This window comes from Rhamphochromis longiceps, linkage group LG20 (assembly GCF_057381845.1).
Source record: "Rhamphochromis longiceps isolate RC_006_pf linkage group LG20, R_longiceps_female_GT1.1, whole genome shotgun sequence".
Classification (NCBI taxonomy): domain Eukaryota; kingdom Metazoa; phylum Chordata; class Actinopteri; order Cichliformes; family Cichlidae; genus Rhamphochromis; species Rhamphochromis longiceps.
In genome coordinates, this window is record NC_140576.1 from 12,351,726 (window position 1) to 12,372,208 (window position 20,483).

General features: G+C 39.1%; 1 protein-coding gene across 1 annotated transcript in view; it reads right to left on the reverse strand.

The window, feature by feature from the left end:
- The window catches only part of ctnnbl1 (catenin, beta like 1), a 76,045-nt gene extending 57,974 nt beyond the window's left edge, over positions 1 to 18,071 (reverse strand). The window contains exons 1-10 of the mRNA XM_085394531.1: positions 17,895 to 18,071; positions 16,755 to 16,985; positions 14,900 to 15,006; positions 14,584 to 14,723; positions 13,898 to 13,995; positions 9,892 to 9,985; positions 5,930 to 6,021; positions 3,520 to 3,592; positions 2,282 to 2,340; positions 1,883 to 2,031 (exon numbers count right to left, since the gene is read on the reverse strand). Coding sequence (XP_085250657.1) covers positions 1,883 to 2,031; positions 2,282 to 2,340; positions 3,520 to 3,592; positions 5,930 to 6,021; positions 9,892 to 9,985; positions 13,898 to 13,995; positions 14,584 to 14,723; positions 14,900 to 15,006; positions 16,755 to 16,985; positions 17,895 to 17,924 — 1,073 coding nt within the window. The 5' untranslated portion in view covers positions 17,925 to 18,071. The remainder of the gene's footprint in view (positions 1 to 1,882; positions 2,032 to 2,281; positions 2,341 to 3,519; positions 3,593 to 5,929; positions 6,022 to 9,891; positions 9,986 to 13,897; positions 13,996 to 14,583; positions 14,724 to 14,899; positions 15,007 to 16,754; positions 16,986 to 17,894) is intronic.
- Between the last annotated feature and the right edge of the window lie 2,412 nt (positions 18,072 to 20,483).

Here is a 20,483-nt window from a genome sequence, read left to right on the forward strand (position 1 = left end):
AATAATAATAATAATAATAATAAGGATAACAATAGTTGTAGATTTTTACTGTTATAATACCCTGTTGCCAGGCAAGGACAAAATTTTATAAATTGAACCTTGAATTGCCTGAACTCTGTTTTACCTTGGAGTTTGACTTTTCTAAAAGGTTGTATGAATAATGGACAAAATAATAAGCAACAAGTTTTTACACGTTGCATCCATATGTTGTAAAGAGAAGCTAGTATGTAGGGCTGGGCCATATCATACTGTTCACAGTAATACCGGTATAATGTTGGGCAACGATAAGAAAATGAAATATCGCAATAGAATATGGGTAAAACGCGCATGCGCAGTGCCTTTGTTTTCATATGCACACGGCGGAAAAAGCATGGCGGCGACGGAGAATGAGAAGGGCGAAAGCGGATCGTTGAATGAAACGGATGAACCAGAATTGGTTTGTAAAAATGCTGCAACTCCAGTGGTGTGGAACTGGTTTAGCTTTCGTCCGTCAGATACACCAAAGCACTATTTTTGGTAGAGCATGCTAGCGGGCCGTCGTTATTACCGTGTTTTTTGGAAAATACGGCACACTTAAAATCAATCCTTTGATTTTTCTGAAAATCGACAGTGCCCCTTATAATCCCATGTGCCTTATGTATGAATATGGACAGGTGCTGCTAGTGGGAGAGAGACGTCTTTCGCCGAGTCCTTTAGTGCTGCAGGCAGGAAACGTGCTCAAATAGCGCACAACTTCGGGTTTTTTCATTTCTATATGATAATTCTGTATTATTAAGCAATAAAAACAAGTAGTCTGATGTCCTGTAATCATTACGAAGCTATATTATTAGAATTACATAATACAATTATATATTGTATTATGAAATACAATGAAACATTAAGTTTTTGTACAAAGTATCGGTATCGGATCAGTATCGTCGATGCCATCTTGAATTTTACTTGGTATCAGATCGGAAAGGAAATCAGTGGTATCGCACATCACTAATGGATTGTCGGAGCATCACGGCTATCGTAGTCAGGAGCCTTGCAGAGTGATACGTACTGTGCTTCAACATAATATTACCGTATTGTGTGTGTATAACCTCTTTTTTAAGTTTTGTGGATATTATACATGGTTATGCTGAGGATATGTCGGCCAGTTTCCACTGGAAATGCCTTTTGGTTAAACTGTCAGCGAGGAATTTGCATTTGAACTGTTAAATATTTATATAACTTTAATCCACATAAAAAACAGCTGCTTGTTTAAGTGAAAATACATTGAATTTTTTGGGGTTTTTTTGCACTAATAAAGTTGTGGAGTTGTAAAGTATTTTGTCTAGTGTCAATTATATCATCAGTTATATCGTTATCTCAAATTTTCAAATGTATATTGGGATAAATATTTTTGGTCATATCATCCTGTTCTACTAGTATGGCAATATCAAGTTCCTGAAATATCACAGTTTCCACCGTAAGATTAAAAATGTTTTGTAAGCAGTAGTTATTATCACGGCAGTAAATGATAGCACTACCTTGCCAAACAAAAACACTAACTGGGCAGATGCTGTGAACAGCAACAGTTAACATGAGTGAACTGTCAAAGAGGCCCACCACCAAGCACTCAATTTGTAGAGAAACTGGGAAGTAAAACATTGTAGTCGACATCTGCAACAGCAGGAGAGTGAAAGCTGATTTCTGTAGAGGGTTAACAAGACTGAACCTAAATTACACTTGGCTTTAGCGTGCAATATGTAGCTGAGTATCATAAGAAAAAAAAGTGTATTAATGTGAGATGCAGACATTGTGGGTGGCTCTCAACCAGGTGAAAACTGAGCATCTACAGCATGAAGCCATCAGGGAATGTTCCACTTCTACATTTCTACAACGTCTTACACAGCCTCACCTCAGCATGAGATTCATCAGCTGAAGCCCTTCACCTCTGAGAAAGCGGTCACGATTGGAGGGCAGCATGAGGCAGGAACACAGAGCGTCAAACAGGTTCTCCATCATCTCCTGCTCTTCAGCTGTGGACGGGTTGTGACGCTTGAACACCTGGAGAAGGTAGGCGGGAGAACAAAGGAAGCATTTTGAAAAGGATACATAGTATGCACATTTCTTTTTTTCTTTTATTATTTTTTACATTTCTAACAATTTACCACGGATCTGGAGAAGCTCATATTAGAGAAATACTAAAGCTTCACCTGTGTATGCCTCTCAAAGGGCTGTTGGGAAAATATGAAGGGTAGTGCACAGAAGAAACTAAAAATAGAAGGGGAAAAAAAAAAAAAAGCAAAAATCTTACAGATAGTTGCTGCAGTAACACATCAATGCCATCCATCTCACCCAGTAGTTCTCTGGTATCTGTGAAGGAGAAAAATAAAAAGGAAAAGACAGCAGGGAGATCATGTCGTGATGGTGGCAAAAAAAGACATTTAGTGAGCAGCGGGGAGGACAGAAAGCAGGAAAAAGAATGTTTAAGTGGACAGAGAAAGAGGAAAACAAGAGAAATGGTGGGGCGACAGAAGGGATAAATACTGAGGAACACAACTGCTACGAGGGACCTCCAGAGAGTCAGCAAATGAGGAAAAATGAGGGCATTGACAAATACACATCCTCACAAGTTATTCCATGTAGACCTGAGCATTACACAACACACCTCTGCTTCTCAGCAGACCCAACTGGCACACACTCACACGTCCTATAAATTGACATTAGAAAGTGGCACACACAACACTAATAATATTATGTGCTATGACCTTTTTCCCCCTTTACCTTTCTTTGCTCGCTTTACAATAAACAGCTGAATGAGCTGGAGAACATGATCAATTTTCATGCTATTTATGGACTGGGATGCTGAATTTTAAAATGCACTCTTTCAGAGTCCAGTTTTAAATCCAATTCAACATTAAAATTAGCACATCAAGGCTCTTTCTTAGCAGCTGTATGATTTGCCTTACTTTTACTTCAAATAAGGTACATCATTTCTGGCAGCATTTCTCAAAAGAAAGAAAAATGTTCTTTAGTAAAAGAACCTTTTTTTTAGATTTACATTATATTTTGTGTTCGAAAGGTAAGTGGAATAGGATGGAGGCAGCGCGAGTGAATGAGAAGGGTGGTGAGCTTAAAATGAGACAACTCCAGCTGAATGTCAATGTAACTTGTACCATTAACGACTACTTGTTTAAGGACCAGATAGTTCTGTGTTTACGTGAGGCTCTACTGGGTTTTTAGTGTTAGCGGGAAAGACGGCCAATGCACAAATGAGAACGAGAAACATTAAAAGGTAACATGAAGTCATAAAGTGGTGGAAGGAAAAAGAAAGGGAGAGAAAAGAAAAGAAAAGGTAACACTGAGGAAAAATATGTAGGGAGGGAAAAGGGAGCACGGAAAGGGCACAATAAGATAAGGCTGCGACAGACCATGACTAAGCCTAAACCCGCAGAAAAAAGGAATGAAAAGAATGGAAATAGGTTGGCAAAAATATGAAAGATAAACTAATATCATTTGGAATCCACAAACCATTTAGTGAGACACACTTACTGTCATTGTTCTGCAGCAAGATGGCCAGGATTTCACTGCAGTAAAGCTTGTTAGCATCAAAAGGCATCTTTGCCTTAGAGGGAGAGGGAAAGAGACCAAAATCTAATTACTACTCATCTTGAGAAGCTGTGCTTAGTTTTCGGGTGGAGGCTTGTGGTTTTCATGAGAATTTGGAAATCAAAACATATTTTACAACAAACTTGTTTCTTTCTTTCTTTAAACTGAAATTCTTGCTTGTATTTTCTGGTTTACAGAAACTCCAAATACAAAAAATTAACAACAACAAAAAAAAAAAAAAAAAAAAACCTCCACCAAGGCAGCTCACTCTCTGGACAGTATTTGTATTACATTTCGTATATATTCATTTTGTTTTCTTTGTTCTTTTTAAACCTACTTTAAGAAGTTTGTAGTAAAAAGGGTAGCATGACACATGTTAGCTTTACACAAACATTTTGTAGGAGTAGGTAATGATAACAGGCATTGATTTGTAAATAACTGGACATGAATAACTTCATCTTATTATATAATATTTTCCTACAGTACATTTCTAACTAACTCTGGAGCTCATTCTCTTTCTCTTGACAACACGCTCTTTAAAGATATGACATATTTTGAGGTCAACTTGAAAGAAAGGCAGATGTGAAATTTAAAAGTGATAATAATCTCCAAACTCTTTTACACTACGTCCACACTTAAACAGGTATTTTTGAAAACGCAGCTGTTTCTATGCGTTTGGACCTTTTGTCCAAACGTAAACGGCGTTTCGAATCACCGAAAATGGAGATTTGTTTTTTAAAAACGCCGTTTTTTTTGCGTTTCCGTGTGGACGAGGAATACACAGTTTGTCACGCAACGTCAAAGGTATGTGCCTTTTTTCACGTCACGCTGCGCGCCACGTTATTGTTTACAAGAGATGAATTGCAGAATGGCAGATAGAGACAAAATACTGTTAATCTGACTATCTGCAGGTTTTACACTCTTACATATACGCACGCAGTTACTGTCCCTCCATTTACAAAGGCAGAGGCGTCACGGTGTGATTATTTTACGTGTAGTTGTTTTTTTCTGTGTAATAATATTCAACATTGCTATCAATACATTTTTCAAAAAATGCCTCTCTGTGCAAAATGGGTTCAAAAACATAAACAGCTGTGGGATACTGTTTGTCCGTGATTTCGACAGGGGGAACAAATCGTGGCAGGATCAGCCTGATATTATTTGTATCCCGCTGTAACTTTACTGTATGAAGAGCTAACATCTCCAAAATGTCAGGAGTAGTTAGTCATTACAAGAAGTGTTTGTGAACTAAAAATCAAGAATGTGAGATTCTGTTTGTCCGTGATTTGGAGAGCCCAGCGCTGCTCCCGACGCAGGGGAAACTAATTCTGTCGCAGAGACCTGCCTCTGCACTTGTGCAGGTGAAGCCAAAGGGAAGACATGCTTCACCATATTTTCTAGTATTTGGCTTAGAATGAAGTTTGTTTGGAAACATATTTGGCAATGCTTCATCTCCTGCTTTGCGTTTGTGTTGGCGCCCCGTCAAAAACCTGTCCATTATGCTAGCAGTGTCCAAGCGTTCTTTTTATTTTTATTTTCATACCGCGCCCCCCCCCCTGCAATGGCTCAGCACCCCCCCTAGGGGGCGGGCCCCACACTTTGGTAGATCATTCCCTATATGCCTATATGTCATCAAAACAAACAATAGAAGAAATATAGTTTTAAAATAGCTCTATACTTTGGATTATTATCACTTTCACCTTCAGATCAATCAACTGACCCTGAAGGAGAGGTCAGAGGTCATATGTGACATTATTTTATAATGTACTTTCTGCGTCTTCACAATACACACCACACTCCAACAAATAATTAAGTTGACCTCAAAGACCTTGGTGGATCTAAGCCTAATTTTAACAGATTGTTAACATGAGCTCACTCTATACCCACAACAATTTCTATGAGAATTAATTCAAACACCTTTAGGAGCAAGATAGCTTAACACTACGTGAAGGTCTTAAAGTGAAGGGAACTAAAGGCAAATGCTAATTCAACATCAAAATACTGGTAAATAAACTCCATAACACAGAAGTCACGACATATTTTATCCTCAAAATATTTTGTTTTAGCTTGGGTCTAAAAATCAAGAAGGACGCTGAAAACTCTGGATTAGTTTTTGATATTTGCTTAAGAACATGATGATGACATTTAATGTGATATGTATTTGTAAAGGCTCAATATCTTGCAACAACAAATAATCATTAAAAAGAAATGTATTAATCCAGATTGATTCCACCGTTACAAACTTCTAAGTTGGCCTTCTGGTGGGAAAAATTAAAAAAATTATTCAAATCCTGCTAACAAACCAATCACGTAGCCTTCTTGGGGCAACTTAAAACAATATTCTCGTTCTTACCTTGATTCTCTTGAGCAGCCACTGCATGAGTCCCTGCTGGGCAGCCTCTGTGCACATGCCTGGTCTGAACTCTGCCATGTTCTCAATGATGGCTGCAACACACAACACCATAGTTCAGTCTTTACTGTTAATATCAGCCCTTCATTCTAAGTAAGTTTCTAAAAGGATTTCTGATAGACATCAAAATCTGCCAGATTGATATCAAAACCAATGCCAATCTTATTTAAGGGATTAAGAATTGCCCGGATGTGACTAATCCACTTTCTGCCTAATTATAGAAGCATGTCTTAACATTTATGTTTAATCTGTGTTGCTCTGGGTTCCTTTGTGTGCAATGTCGTTTTATTTCTAAGCCTAATATCAAAATCAACTATTAGTCAAAAATCATTCTCTGACTTTACAACATGGTGCAGTTTTATAGAGGGTTAATCTGTTTTCTGTCCCAGCTTCTTCCTTAATGTTATCATCAGAAAGACTTGATGTCTCCATCACAGTAGACTAAGTGCAGAGGGGGTTGAAGGGAGCAAAAGACATTGTGGGGTGTTCATGACACCAGGGGGAAAGAGGAAGATTAACAGGAAGGAGGCAGAGGAAAAGCAGAAGGGAGGGAAAAGGGGACGGGAAGACAGTGTCAGGGATGAGGGATGGAAAACAGAGTGAATGAGGAGATAACAAGATGACAAAGGGAAGAGAGTTTTGCAAGAGCATAAAAACTGAAATAAAGCAAAAACATCTGGAGAGAACAGCTGCAGATGACAGGGAAATGATTGAAAGAGTGAAACAGGGGATGAAGTGACAGGGTGCTGAGGGAGAGATGAGCCTTTATCAGTGATTCAAACAGAGCAGACAGACAGCATCCTGGAGGACAGCCGGCTCAGAGTAGAGAGCAGCCAAGGTAGACAAAAGGCTTATTCAAGCTTGGAGAGCTCCCTTGATAACTCGCACACACAAACTTGAGCAGAGGATGCACAAGCACTGCCCCCACGATATAACCCTCATACACAGAGCCAAATACACACACCTAAACAGCCCTCTTGACACTCGGCCTCAATCTGGCAACAAAGAGGAAAAAAATCGTCTCAGTAGACTCATTCTACACAAAAAGAGCTGAGAGGCAGAAAAAGTCTGATTCATGTGGGGCTAAATACAGAGACCAGGACTTTTCAAACTATCTGCTGGCCCATGCCCTCTCCAGGACCTTGTGTATACAATTATTACTCCCCAGAAACTCTTATGACTTTTATGGTAGGCTCTGAAAAGGTATAAAACCTCCAAAGAGTTGGTGCTAGAGACATTGACAGCTTCCTTTCACTGTCACTGAAAATTTCTAGGGCAGCTGGCAACAGGGGGACACACTGCTAGCAGAATACAAATAAAGTTAGTCTATAGCCTCTATGATGTATACCCAAGTCTGCAAGGACTTCCTGTCACCGCACTGCCCAAAGACATAACCCTGGCTCATACACACCTTACAGGCACACCTCCCTCTCGAAAAGTTTCAGTTCTAAAAAGAAGGCACGCTTTGCCAATTATTCTTGCTCAAAATATTCAAATCTTACTGAGGTGCTATTTTTAACCAAGTCTGTTTTTATAGTGTTGAATTTAGGACCAGACTCTCTGCAGCACCTGAGATAGGACACCAAATAGGAGTCTCCCTTGTTTTGCATATGAACAACTCTGCATTTAGGGTGGCGTCCAGTGTTTATTGCTTTATGCTGCTCACTTGGAACTTGGTATAAATTGTAGCCCTTATTACGTGTTACATGAGCAACTTAAATATTTACTGATTTCTGAAGTTCGCGGAAAAAAACTGAACACAAGCATTACGGCAAACACATTAAAAAGAAAAAAAAACAAAAGAGGTTTTTCTTCAGCATAACATGCCCCCTAAAAATTAATTAAGGTTACTAAATGTAGGAAAAAAAATAGGTCACTGAAATACAAAAATAATAAAAACTACATTTTAAGGGGGGGGAAAAGAACTAAGATTTTATTTGCTTAAAAACTACAAATGTGCAGTGAATGTCTTTAGCTTTAGTTTTAAGACCGCTAGCCTGAGGAGGCTTTAGTGCATCCATTTATTGAAGATCCAGATATCTACATGCATTATGGACAAAGGTGTTGGGCCACAATTCAGGTGTTTTCAGTCCCATTGCCTCAGGATTATATAATAAGAAAATAAATATATACAAAAACTCAAGCACCTAGCTGTTCAGTCTGGCTTTACAGCATTTGTGAAAGATTGGGTCATTCTAAAGAGCTCACAGGTCATGGGTCTGTGATAGCATGCCACCGCTACAATACGTCAGTTTGTGAAATTTCTTCCCTCCTAGATATTCAACAAGCAGCTGTAAGTGTTGTTACTGCAACTAAACAGCAGACCAAATAAAGTTATTAGACAGGATCTCTGAGTGTTAAAGCACACAGTTACTGTGCAACATGAGTATAAATATCTATAAATGTAAGAGTTGTTTGCCGTATAATACTAGTATTTTAGAAAATAACCAGAACATTTTTGTTTCTATTTTATTCTGATAAAGTCAGAAAGTAGAAGAATGCTGCAGCATCAACTCTGCAAAGGGTCACATAATTCGTGCAGCCACAGAATTAGAACGAATAAAACATGTGGTGGGTGGAAAAAATGTATCTATAAACAAATAATAAATATAACAAATAAGAACCTGCTGACTCATCGAAATATGTACAAGGGCAATCCCAAAAGTAACATCTCCAAAGCAGTGGGGAAACTGTTTGTACGGCTGTTTGCCACACTGTTGTGGTTGGTGCTTTCTCCACTCCGAAACAAGCATGCACGACTTCGCTGGGATTCTCAATCTTGGCTTGGCAGCCCTTGAAAATGGAGCTCCCGTTGAACGCTACCGCCAAGTGTGAGGTTCGCGCAGTTATTCCACTTTTGAACGCAAAAGGCATTAAACCGGTTGAAATTCAACGCTAACTGACGAAAGTGTACGGACAGCCGTGCATGGATGTCAAAAACGTTCACAAGTGGTCTAGTGACTACCACCTGTTCCCTAAGTTGAAAGAACATTTGTCCCGTAGACGATTCTGCTCCGATGAAGAAGTGACAGATTCAACGCTTCCTGAAGGACATGGCGGCGAGCTGGTATGACACAGGCCTTCTAAAACTGCCGCAGCGTCTACAAAAATGCATCCACCAAAAAGGTGAAAATTATTTTTTAACCTTTAAAATGATGTAAATATTATAGAAAATAAACAGTTGTTTGTATTTCTAAAAAAAACGGGAGACCTTACTTTTGGGATTGCCCTCGTAGTTGTTAATACCAAAGTGCCAAAATCTGATAACTTCAAGCATTCAAGCAACACAGAAATAAATAAAAAAAAGCTCATATGAGACTACTGAGGAGTACTTGAATTACTTGAATTCACTCCACTGAACAACAGGACAGAAACAGACTGTTTAAAAAAATAAACAATTCCAATTTTTATTCCTGCCACCTGGTTTGTTTGGGCAGTTTCACTTGTCTACTATTCCACTCAATCCATGATGAACGTTTGACTGCTTCATGCCAAAACGTCAACTGACTGCTTGATTTATTTTACATATATATGTTGGACAGGTGAGAACAACATGACTTTAGCTGTATTTCAGTCCTATTTCAGGTGGTAGCGCTGTAGTTTCAGACATTACCTGACTGAGGAAATCAAAGTTACATTCATGTTATTTCCACAGCTGAAAAAGCACCGTGTATAGTCCTTTAAACCATTATTCAATGTCATTTTAGCCAAAGTGGACAAAACCTTTTTTCAAGCATAAAGTATGGAATTAGCTGACAAACACATTATTACATGTAGCCTTGTTTAACTGTAAATCCATGTTTTGTTTTGTTTATGTTTTTTCTTCCTGAGTGTGATGACAGTTTACTTGAGGACAACTAGAAATTGGAGTTTCATTGCTAAGATTTTGGATTATGTCTCCTTACCGAGGGTGTTATAGATTCCATCAGCCTCCTCCTTCACCTGCTCGTCCAGACGCTCCATATTCTGCACCAGCAGGGCAACCACCTGACCCTCCAACTACAGACACACAAAGATGAAATTCAAGTCACGGTTCTAAAACAATTTTGCCAAAGGTCATATACAACTTTATCAGACTTTTGGAGAAACAATTTTTCATCTTTTAAAGGTTTTGGTGAAAGGTAACATAGCAGAGACAATATTTTTTCATGTTCTAGAAACACTCCCACCCTTGCACTTTGTTGGAGGTCTGTCAGATGATTGTGTCTACCCTGTCTGAAAACAAAATTATAGTCTCAATCTCAAAAAAAAAAGAAGAGAAAAGATGTATATAGACTATCCAGGGATAACAGAGAGATGGTTCACTTTTAAGACTTGTCTTTGCAGAAGACGCTTGCTTCCTGTTGGAGCCTCTCTGACGATGTCCGAATGTTATCAGTCAAGTCAAGATTGGAGACTCATAACCACACAAAGCTTGCAAGGTGCCAGCGGGCTGGATAAATGTACTCTTATAGATGAAAGAAGACAGTCAACACAGATTTATGAGCCACTGGAGACCACCGTGGATCATTTTGATTTATCTTACCAAGGATGACACCTGGCCTTCAGGCAGCAAGGACAGAGGAGCCGAGGGCATTACAGCAAAGAGGACAGACAAATGGATTCAACCAACCTTTGCTGCCCTGAAACTGTTTCCCTTGGAAGTAGCTGTAAAGAAGAGTGAGGTTTATGGGCGCTCCATTGCATGGTAAATGGACTGCATTTATAAAATTCCTTCATTCTGCGAGCCCTGCACAGCTACCCGAGTCACTATCATATAAGAAGCCAGCTCACAAACACACACAAAAGCCAGTTTTGTCAGCAATTTCTGATGTTTATCCTGCTTCATCTACAGTTCTTCCTATCACACACCAATATAACTAAGATAGAGGCCTCGGATATGTGTTCTTAACTTGACTGTGTCAGTTATTTAGAACACAAACAGTATTTCAACATATTATACTTACACAGAAAGTAACATTAATATTCTGTTCTGTGTTTGTAAGACCATTTCAGAGAAAGACCCCATGGGCAACACCACAGAAACCATCTATACATCCAAACATTCAATAAAATGAATACATTTCATTAATTATTTACAGTGGCACATGCTATTAAGGAGAGGTAGGGAGATGAGCTGAGGAATTTGACAACTACACGACAGCGTTAGGCCAAAGGAAGGCAGTTCTTGTGAGGTATTGTGGTATGCAGTCGCCATTATGTCTACAGAAAGGACAACAAGCCCAAGGCTTACTATACAGACCAACAGCACAATAACACAACTGCTGAAAACCTTAATGAGGGCCACAACTGACAAATGTGCAAACCATTCATTGCTGCTTGCTACATAAAGAGCTGTGTCTGCTGGTGACATTGCACACTAAAAATTCGTGTCTACCTCTTAATGTGCCTGCAAAGAGGAAGGTTAGCATGAGAACCAGAAAACAGAGCAGGTTGGTGTGGTCCAATGAAACAGGTTCTTTCAGGGATGTCAATCAGGAGGTCTGGGTCCCAGAATCGGTCCAGGAAAGACTCCCATCCAACCCACTCAGACAACTTTGGAAAATTTGAGCTTTAAAGTTTTTTGTGCAGATAAAGACCTCCACCATGGCCACTAATACTATGCCAAAAGTAATTAAGTAATAGATAAACAAAAATAAATGGCAAAAGTTCCTGTTTTTTTTCCACTATCTACTGTATAATTGTTTTGTTTAAATATATCACAGTGAAAGAAAATTTTGTGTGAATTAACAGAAACCATCTGTTTTATAATCACAGGACAATTTGAGCTGAGCTACCAGAACCTAATCTGTCATTTTTCTGAAATTACACAATTTTTTACATTTTGAGCCCAAAGAGTTCTGACAGATTTCTTCATTTACTACAGCAACATTTGTTTATCATATTAAAAAACAGAGACCTACTGTTACAAATACACTTCCATTCATATAATTAGATATCACAGGGATTGAATGTGCAGTTAAACACAGATAGAAAGAGGATTTTCACTGGTCCGGCTTATGTGATATCCCCACATTCTGCTGCTGGTACTGTGTTTACTGGGCTTGCAACATGCATTAAAGGAAGAAGCTGAGCCAATGAAGGTACTTTAATATTATGAGTAATGTTCTGCAGTGATCTCATTGAATAGAACAGGATGATGCTACCAACTATACTGCAGAAATTGTTCAAAGAGCACAACCAAAGATCCATGGTGCTGGTTTCACCTATAAAATCCAATCTACCATCTATAGAAAGTGCTAAAAATCCACAGAGGTCATCCCTCCATCCAACTATCCTTTTCGGCTTATCCGGGGCCAGGTTGTGGGGGCAGCAGCCCAAGCAGAGAAGTCCAAACTTCCCTCACTCCAGCCACCCCCTTCGGCTTGGCCGGGGGGACACCAAGGTGTTCCCAGGCCAGCCGAGAGATATAATCTCTCCAGCGTGTCCTCAGTCTGCGCTGGGGCCTCCTCCCGGTGGGACATGCCTGGAACACCTCACCCAGGAGGCATCCTTGTCAGATGCCTGAACCACCTCAACTGGCTCCTTTCGATGTGAAGGAGCAGTGGCTCTACTCTGAACCCCTTCCGGATGGCCGAACTTCTCACCCTTTCTCTAGGGGAGAGGCCAGCCACCCTTCAGGGAAGCCCATTTCCGCCACTTGTATCCGCGATGTTGTTCTTTCGGTCACTACCCACAGCTCGTGACCATAGGTGAGGGTAGGGACGTAGATCAACAAGTAAATTGAGAGCTTTGCTTTCACACTCAGCTCTCTCTTCACCACAACAGACTGGCACAGCGTCTGTTAATCTCCTGCTCCCTTCTCCTGTCACTTTTTAAGTCCATACCAGGTAAATGAATAAACTTGAATTAGCTAACATAGATACTTAAAAAACAACAACAACAATAACAACACAGGTCTGGTGTTAGCATCTTGTTCACATCAGAAACAGTGCTATCCTCGTGAAGTTGCACTGAATTTATCAGTATGTACAAAATGCCACGCGGACGTGTAAAATATTGGGATCAAACTACTCAAAAACTCCCAAGACTCCCAACCAAAGTTGTCAAGTGTAGCAGAGAAAAAAAGTCAACTGATTCTCTTATGAAGTGTCACAGTGACAGGTGTGAAGAAACACAGGCATGCATTTCTTTTCTCCATCATGGCTTTACCCGCATATTATTGTAATTTGACCTTTGTCTGTGTCGATCTAAATGTCAAAAAACATAATGGGCTATCAAGAATCACGACACTCTAATATTTATGAAAGCCCGGCAACACGACAGGCTGAACTAGAAAAGGAAAAAAAAGGAACGAGGGGGCTAAATATACAGAAATGGAGAGACAGGGAGAGATCATCAACGGTGAAGTGATGCCAACACACACAGCCGGAGGGTGACAAAGAAAACAGAACGAAAAAGAAAGAGTGGGAGAGTCGATGCTATAATTATGCTGATCAAACTACATACTGAAATCCATTTTTTCCTCTTGACTGAGTTCTTGTCATGTTGCTAATCCCATCATGTTTTTTTAACTGTCACAGCTCACCGCTGAGAGATAATTAAAAAGACTTTAAATAAATAAATCAACAGGTAACTTCAGACATTTGTGCCCCTGTAAATGACACTGGCAGCTTTACTAAGAACTAATGTTTGTGGATTTGTTTCCCCTTTGAAGTTATTTTAATACAACGCTTTTTATTAGAATTATTTTAATTTAATGTAATTTGTGTTTCAAACCACACACAAAGAAGACAAAACCAAAAACCATGAATGCTTCTAAGTGAGACTAAACTGAAACTTTGCTTTTGATTCATTAACAAAGACTAAGCAATCAATTTCTCTCCACCAGAGCCAAGAAGCTTAAATACTAACTCCAAACAGTGCTGCTTCATCAATATCATCAGAGACTCATGAAACTTTTGTACTCACCAGAGCATCTATGAGTACCTCAGCACCATCCTCGCTCTCATGAAGTGTGTCAATATCTGTCAGCTCCTGAAGCAGGTCCACCACGGCTATGGCGACATGTGGCTCAGGCTCAGGCCAATAACAATACTCCATACTTGATTTAACTCTGCAATCCTATAATACTGTAGAAGTAAAATCAATGCTTTCTCTTTTCCTCTAAAAGCCAGGCGACTACTTTACCCACAATGCAAATTCATCACCCAGTTTGGTCTATATTTTTGGTTTGTTGCTGGGAGATGCATCTTGAGTACCAGTGCCTTCACTGAAGGTATTTTAATGGCTACAGTAATATTTATTTTGTGTATTTTTAAGGGTTTATGCATTTACTCCAATATGGTTTTGAATCTGAAATATGACTCACTTAGTAAATTGTATTTTGTTACAGTTTTAATGTAAAAGCAAGTTTATAGTAAAAAAAACAACAACAACAACAAGCTTTGTGTGCAACAAATTCAATAAAAAGTTGACACATCTTTACTCTCTTAGCTCACATTCATTGTTCTTATCCTGTCCTTGGTTCTTTGTACTAGCTACGTTTACAACAGTAAACTTCTATGATACAGGGAACAAGTTTAAAGACCAATGTTATGTAACAAAACATTCAATAGAGAGAGGTGATCTGAATCAATCTCAACGTGAAAGGATATCAGTATTTTCATGACTGAGGAGGCCCAGTAGTGAGTGGACGGCGTTCAGCTCCACCAGCAGGTGGTAGAGATCTGGCATCGTAGCAATCACATGCATTTCCTGGATAATGTCATTCAGATCAAGCTCCGACTCCATGAACCTAGTTTAATAACACAAATCAGAAGTTTTGCATTATAAGTTTGATCATAATGACAGTGTTTCTTAGAAATGCTGAGACCCTCTTTTTTTCTTTAGATCCACTGAAGTCCACATATAGTTTTGTTTGTTGGAATAAAGTCAAACAAGACTTTATTAATCTGTCTGTAATAGGCTTACTTTTCTGGATTGTCTGGAAACTTAATCCTTAGTTCCTGGTTTTTGTATGACCTCTTCTCAAAGGTCAGGATCATTTTCTTCACTGAGCTCTCATCGACCAGTTCTGCCTGTTTGATTAGCACAGGGGAAAGGGAGCAAAAAGATGGAGAAGGGAAGACGGGGAGAAAAAGGGAAAAATAAAATTATTAAAGCAACTGCTGCCATAACAACAAAGAGACTGTAGGGTCACCTTAATCATGTGATTGAAGCAAATTGTGCAGACATTTTGTTCAATCAGAAGGAATGCATCTGAGTGAAAAGAGAATGTGTTTGACCTCCTGATGGATTATAAACCTCCGCAGTGCTGGACAGATAACAATGTAGAATAAAACAACCTTTCCTGGAACTTATTTTTATGCTGTTTCACCATGTTAGGTGTTTCAATTCAAGTCTCACTCTCTCCAAGTTTCTTGAAAGATCCAAGATTAACTGGGTGATTCAGGACAGCAGATCCTGGTTATAGTAATCTAGTTTTGTTTGGTTTGTCAAAGCCATAAGAGCATTAGACCCTGCAGACTGACTGCACACCCAGTGTGGTCACTGAATATGGGACCAGCAATACTGGCAAGACTGGCAACTTTGTGATTGGAGGATTGATGTATGGGAAGTTTGAACCCCAGTGGAGCAAGAGGACCTCTCAAAGACCTTTCAGGAATAAACCATTTTGCAATTCCTTTTTTTAAAGCAGAAACCTGGATAGAAATCAACCAGAAAGATTAATGAACAATACGAAACTGAAAGGGAAATTTGGGCAGGGAAACCAGTGGGGAATCACAGAAAACTATGAAAAAGGAAAGTGAAAAGTGGCTATAAAAAGCTTTGTGTGCCCACTACAATAATCATCTGACAGTTTATATCATTTATTGCTTATTATTCTAAGCTGGTACTGCAGACTAAGCAGCTTGGAACAAAAATAAAAAATACAAAGACACTTTATAAATGGACGTTTACTTTTGTTTTTTTAATTAACCGACTTTAACAGGTCACAGAACAATAAACAGACATGACCGCAGTGGCCAAGTCTCGTTTAATGGCGTGACTTTAAATGATGTAAAAAGAGGGATCTCTTAATCAGACCCAAAGGCAGGATGCAGCAGTAGTGAAGAGGAGAATTTGAGTTAGTGGCAGCACCATCAAATCTCACATTTGTCTTCAACAAAGGAGTGTGAATTATTTCCTCCTGACTAAAGCAGAGATTGCCTAAAAGAAATTAGTCAGCTTTGTCATTTAACACTGTATTCCATTTGAATTAAATTGCTCTTTTATATTATCAATGCACCATTCACAAAGAATGCCAATGCATTTAAGTCTGTTGTTTGTGTTGTTTACAGGAAACAAACACGCTCTTGAGTAAGTCTGACTTAATAGATGTGCTCCCACGTGTTAAAGAAACTGAACTTTTGTCTATTTAATGTTGTCAATCTTAATCTGTTCTAATTACTCCACCGACACAGATGTCACAGGTAGTTACATTTAGACACAATGCATGCAGAGTATACCAACAAATAACATCTAATAAGTCTGATTCGGTATAAATCTGGCTGAAACATTTTTAATCATAGCATGTTTGTGTTTGTTTTAGTAGCGTTTGTGTAAATCTATCTGAATTTGCTAATATGGCTTATGTCCTGATGAAGCATGCTAGTATGGTGAAAGCTGTTTAAAGATTGCCATGCAAACTATGAACTCAAAACATATGAGAATAAAGGAACATATTTAATTTTCATGATCTTTGTCACATTTCTTCATTTTTCATCACCCAAAGAAACCAGAGTAACAACTCTATAATAATAACATAACAATTACAATAACCCACCTCGGGTTCTTCTGCATCCTGGTCCATCAGCTTTTCCAGGATTATCTTCTTGTCCCCTATGAGCTCTTCAGTCTCCCTCATCTCAGCACCTCCTTCTGCTCCTGCCACCTCCCTGTATCTGGCCAGCTCTCTAGCACTCATCCCTTTCAGCTGCTTCCCTGCTCTGGAGTCTTCATCTCCTCCTGCTCCTCCATCCTCTTCGCCCCTGGGACGCTTTGCTCCCCTATCAGGCTGCAACAAGAAAAGGGATCATTAAATGTGTGTACAGGGATTTACTCTATAAGATGAATATATGAAAAAGTGTTGGGAGAGCCCAAAATTATGTGGTTGCTTGTTTTCAGCAAGGTGGCATTTAATGAGATTAAAAACAATCAATGAAATACACCATTATAGCACCTGACTAGGTCATATCTGGCGCAACTATAGAAAAGTCAATCTAGAAATACTCAATCATGACTTTTCAAATGAATTTTAAAAAAAGAAGCACATATAATTTTATCAAGTTAATCGAAGCAGCTGTCAAACAACTAATCTAAGAAAACTGATGGCATTAAAAAAAAAGTTGCAACTAAACAGTGAGCCTAAGTAGAAGACGAGATTTTACTGAAATACAGATTTATGAAATGGGACATATAATGACGATTTGCATATTTGATGCAAATACTGGGTGAAGTCGATTTCTCGTACGTATGCCTTGTATGATAAACGAAACTGTTCAGGTACACATTTGTTTCGACAATAACATATAGAAGACCGAATCTAACTGACGAAAGAATCCCAAAGATTCAAAATGCTTTGCTAGGCATAACTAGTTTTAAACAGATGTATCTCAGGGAAGTCCGCAAAGTTTCCCCGCTCTTGATGTGCTGCTGCGAGATAGCTAACAGACTTAGCAAACGGGCTAACTGCTAGCGTTAGTAAACACGGACTTGAGATCCAAAGTTGTTTTCTTTTCGCGCAAGCGTCACTCAGTTCTAATTGACTGATCATTAAACAAGGACGCAAACAAAGGAGGCTAAATAAAAGTCTACATGCTCACACACATTAAACTGTTAGCGTTTATTTACAACCCAATGAATGAGATAAGTTACTGTTAGCTTAGTTAGCTCTCACACACATTATCAGGAGTGAAACGTCTACCTGATAGTTCAGGAGCTCTCCGACGTCCATTTGTCCAGGATAAAATTATAAGAAAGCTGAGACTTGTATTTCAAAGTTGAAAAAGCGCTCTCACAGTTTAAGTAGACAGCTATTCCGCTAACTACAAGCTCCCTGCATACACATGCCTGCCGTAAAACAGTCTTCACTCATTGCCGTAGCAACGAATTGTCGTAAACGTTGACGTTGCATGAGCAGAGTTTTCAACCATCTTCGTAAAGTGTCGGAGCGATTATTTGGACAGGGATTTTGATTATTTTCAAAGTTACTGTCATCGTTACATCATCATCCATGCTGTTGCTGAATTCTCCCGTTGACTGGACTTCCATGTCTCTCCGTGCCTGTAGTGAACAATTGTACTAGGATTATTTGTATTCCGTTGTATCTGTGTTATTCATTTTCTCATAAGTGATTTAACCAAACTTGCAAATATAACTTAATTTGCTTAACAGTACAGCGGACAAACACTATTATAGACAACAATAATATTAAGAAATACTTTATTTTCCCCATATTTTTGAAATTCCAAGCAATGGTAAAGAAATACATAATATTTCTAAATCAGTAATAAAGGGGGAAAACCACCTTAAATATCAATAAAATGTTCAAATGAAAAAGCAGATCACTGTATGTCAGATATCTGAATTGCATTATAAAAGGTTGTTGCATCTTGTATGAAAGATTTCCTGTATCTGTTCTTGTGGCAGCGGAGCTGAATCAGTCTGTTGGCGGAAATTGTAAGCGGTGATGAAGTTGATTAGGGTTATGAATGACTGAAAATAGTTTTTTCAGTGATCACTTTTTAAATGTGTCCAGTTTGCAGCCAGTCACAGAGCCAACAGCGCACACCACAACCACCACAACTGGCTGATTAAAAATCTCCATCATTTTCTATCGGGAAGGTCTCAGCGTCCATAGGACATTGTTGTCTTGTATACAGCCTCTGTGTGGGTTTTCGAGGTCTGTGGTTAATCTGGACATCCAGGTACTTATATTCATCCACAATATCCACTCCCTCTCACTCTTTCTTACTCATGTTCAGAAGCAGATTATTTCTCCAAGACCATGCCACAAAATCATTCACTAGTGCTCTATACTCCTCCTTCTGCCCATGACTAATACATCCAATCACTCCAGTCACATGTGGTGGTCAACAGTTCTCAAGCTCTGATAATGTCGGCTTCTACTTCAACGCCAGTATCATATGCTGCCTTATACGTGAGCTGTAAATTTGACTCAGGTTAACAGACACGGGTCTGAAGAAACTTGGGGCTGATACCATCAGAGTTGGAGAAGTTAAAAGTATGGTTACTTTTAGGGCCCCTCCCCCTGCCCAAAAAGAATTCTGCAAATCAATGGCAGTGCTTGAAAGTTAGATCCTCTAAACAAGCAGTAACGGGAACACATTGATTGTATGTTATCATACAATTATAATTGTATGTTATAACACAATACAATAAATGAATTCATTATTATCAGGGTGTCCTAAAAAGTGACTACAAAGCTTCAGTTGATCCTAAATGCTACAGCAAGATTAAAGAGTCTTGCGTCATCAGGCCCTATCTTATCTTAAAGGCCTCATAATACCATTTCACACCAATAGAACATTTCTGGAGCTGGAGGCTTCTTATGATGTGCTGAGTGTTACTTCTTCACTCATCTCTTTTTACTCTCCATGTGTTTATATATTTATTTCAGTTACGTAGTTATTGATCATCTCTGGCTGTTTCTACACAGTGTGTCTTTTGTCCTGTCTCCCTCTCCTCACGTCCAGGTGGTTGCAGCAGATGGCTACCTCCCCCCTGAGCCTGTTTCTCCCAGAGGTTTTTTCCTGTTAAAAGGGAGTTTTTCCCTCCTACTGTCGCCAAGTGTTTGCTCATAGGTGGTCATTTGATTGTTGGGGGTTTCTCTCAATGATTGTAGGGTTTGCATAATAAAGAATCCCGAGGTGGGTGATTTAGTGCAATATGAATAAAATTAATTTGAAGTTGGATACAACATTCTAGAATATGCATTTAAAACATTAAACCTAAATTTTTTTCATTTTTGTGGTTATGTCATTGTTCTGGTTTAGAAGAATATGTGTACATATGGATGCATTATTAATAAGCTACTTCATCCACCACTGATAATACATCTTGACAAAAATATGTTTCCCCTCCCAACAAAATCCTTTGGGCTCTGTTGCCAATGCTGAAATAAGCCCACTTAATAATACAACTAAATTACACATGACTGTTACCTCATCAGACCTCACAACATTGAATCCTGGTCTTATAGGCTCAATTTTGGTGCATTCATAACAGAAGATGCTTCATATGCCAAACTGTCCCACTGTTCCAGACAAGCAGAAAATCACCTTTTCAGTGAGCGTCATTGAGAAATGTATGAGTGCCGCATGGTGTAGAAGCCTCCTTTGCCACTCCAGTCTCTGGCCAGTGATCTGTGACAGTAGAGCAATAAAAACAACATTTAAAAGGAAGGCCACTGCCAGGCAGTCAAGCTTGACGTCCCACCAAACACGAGGGAAAATGCACTTGATCAAAGGCAAAAGAGAGAAAAGAGAATAAA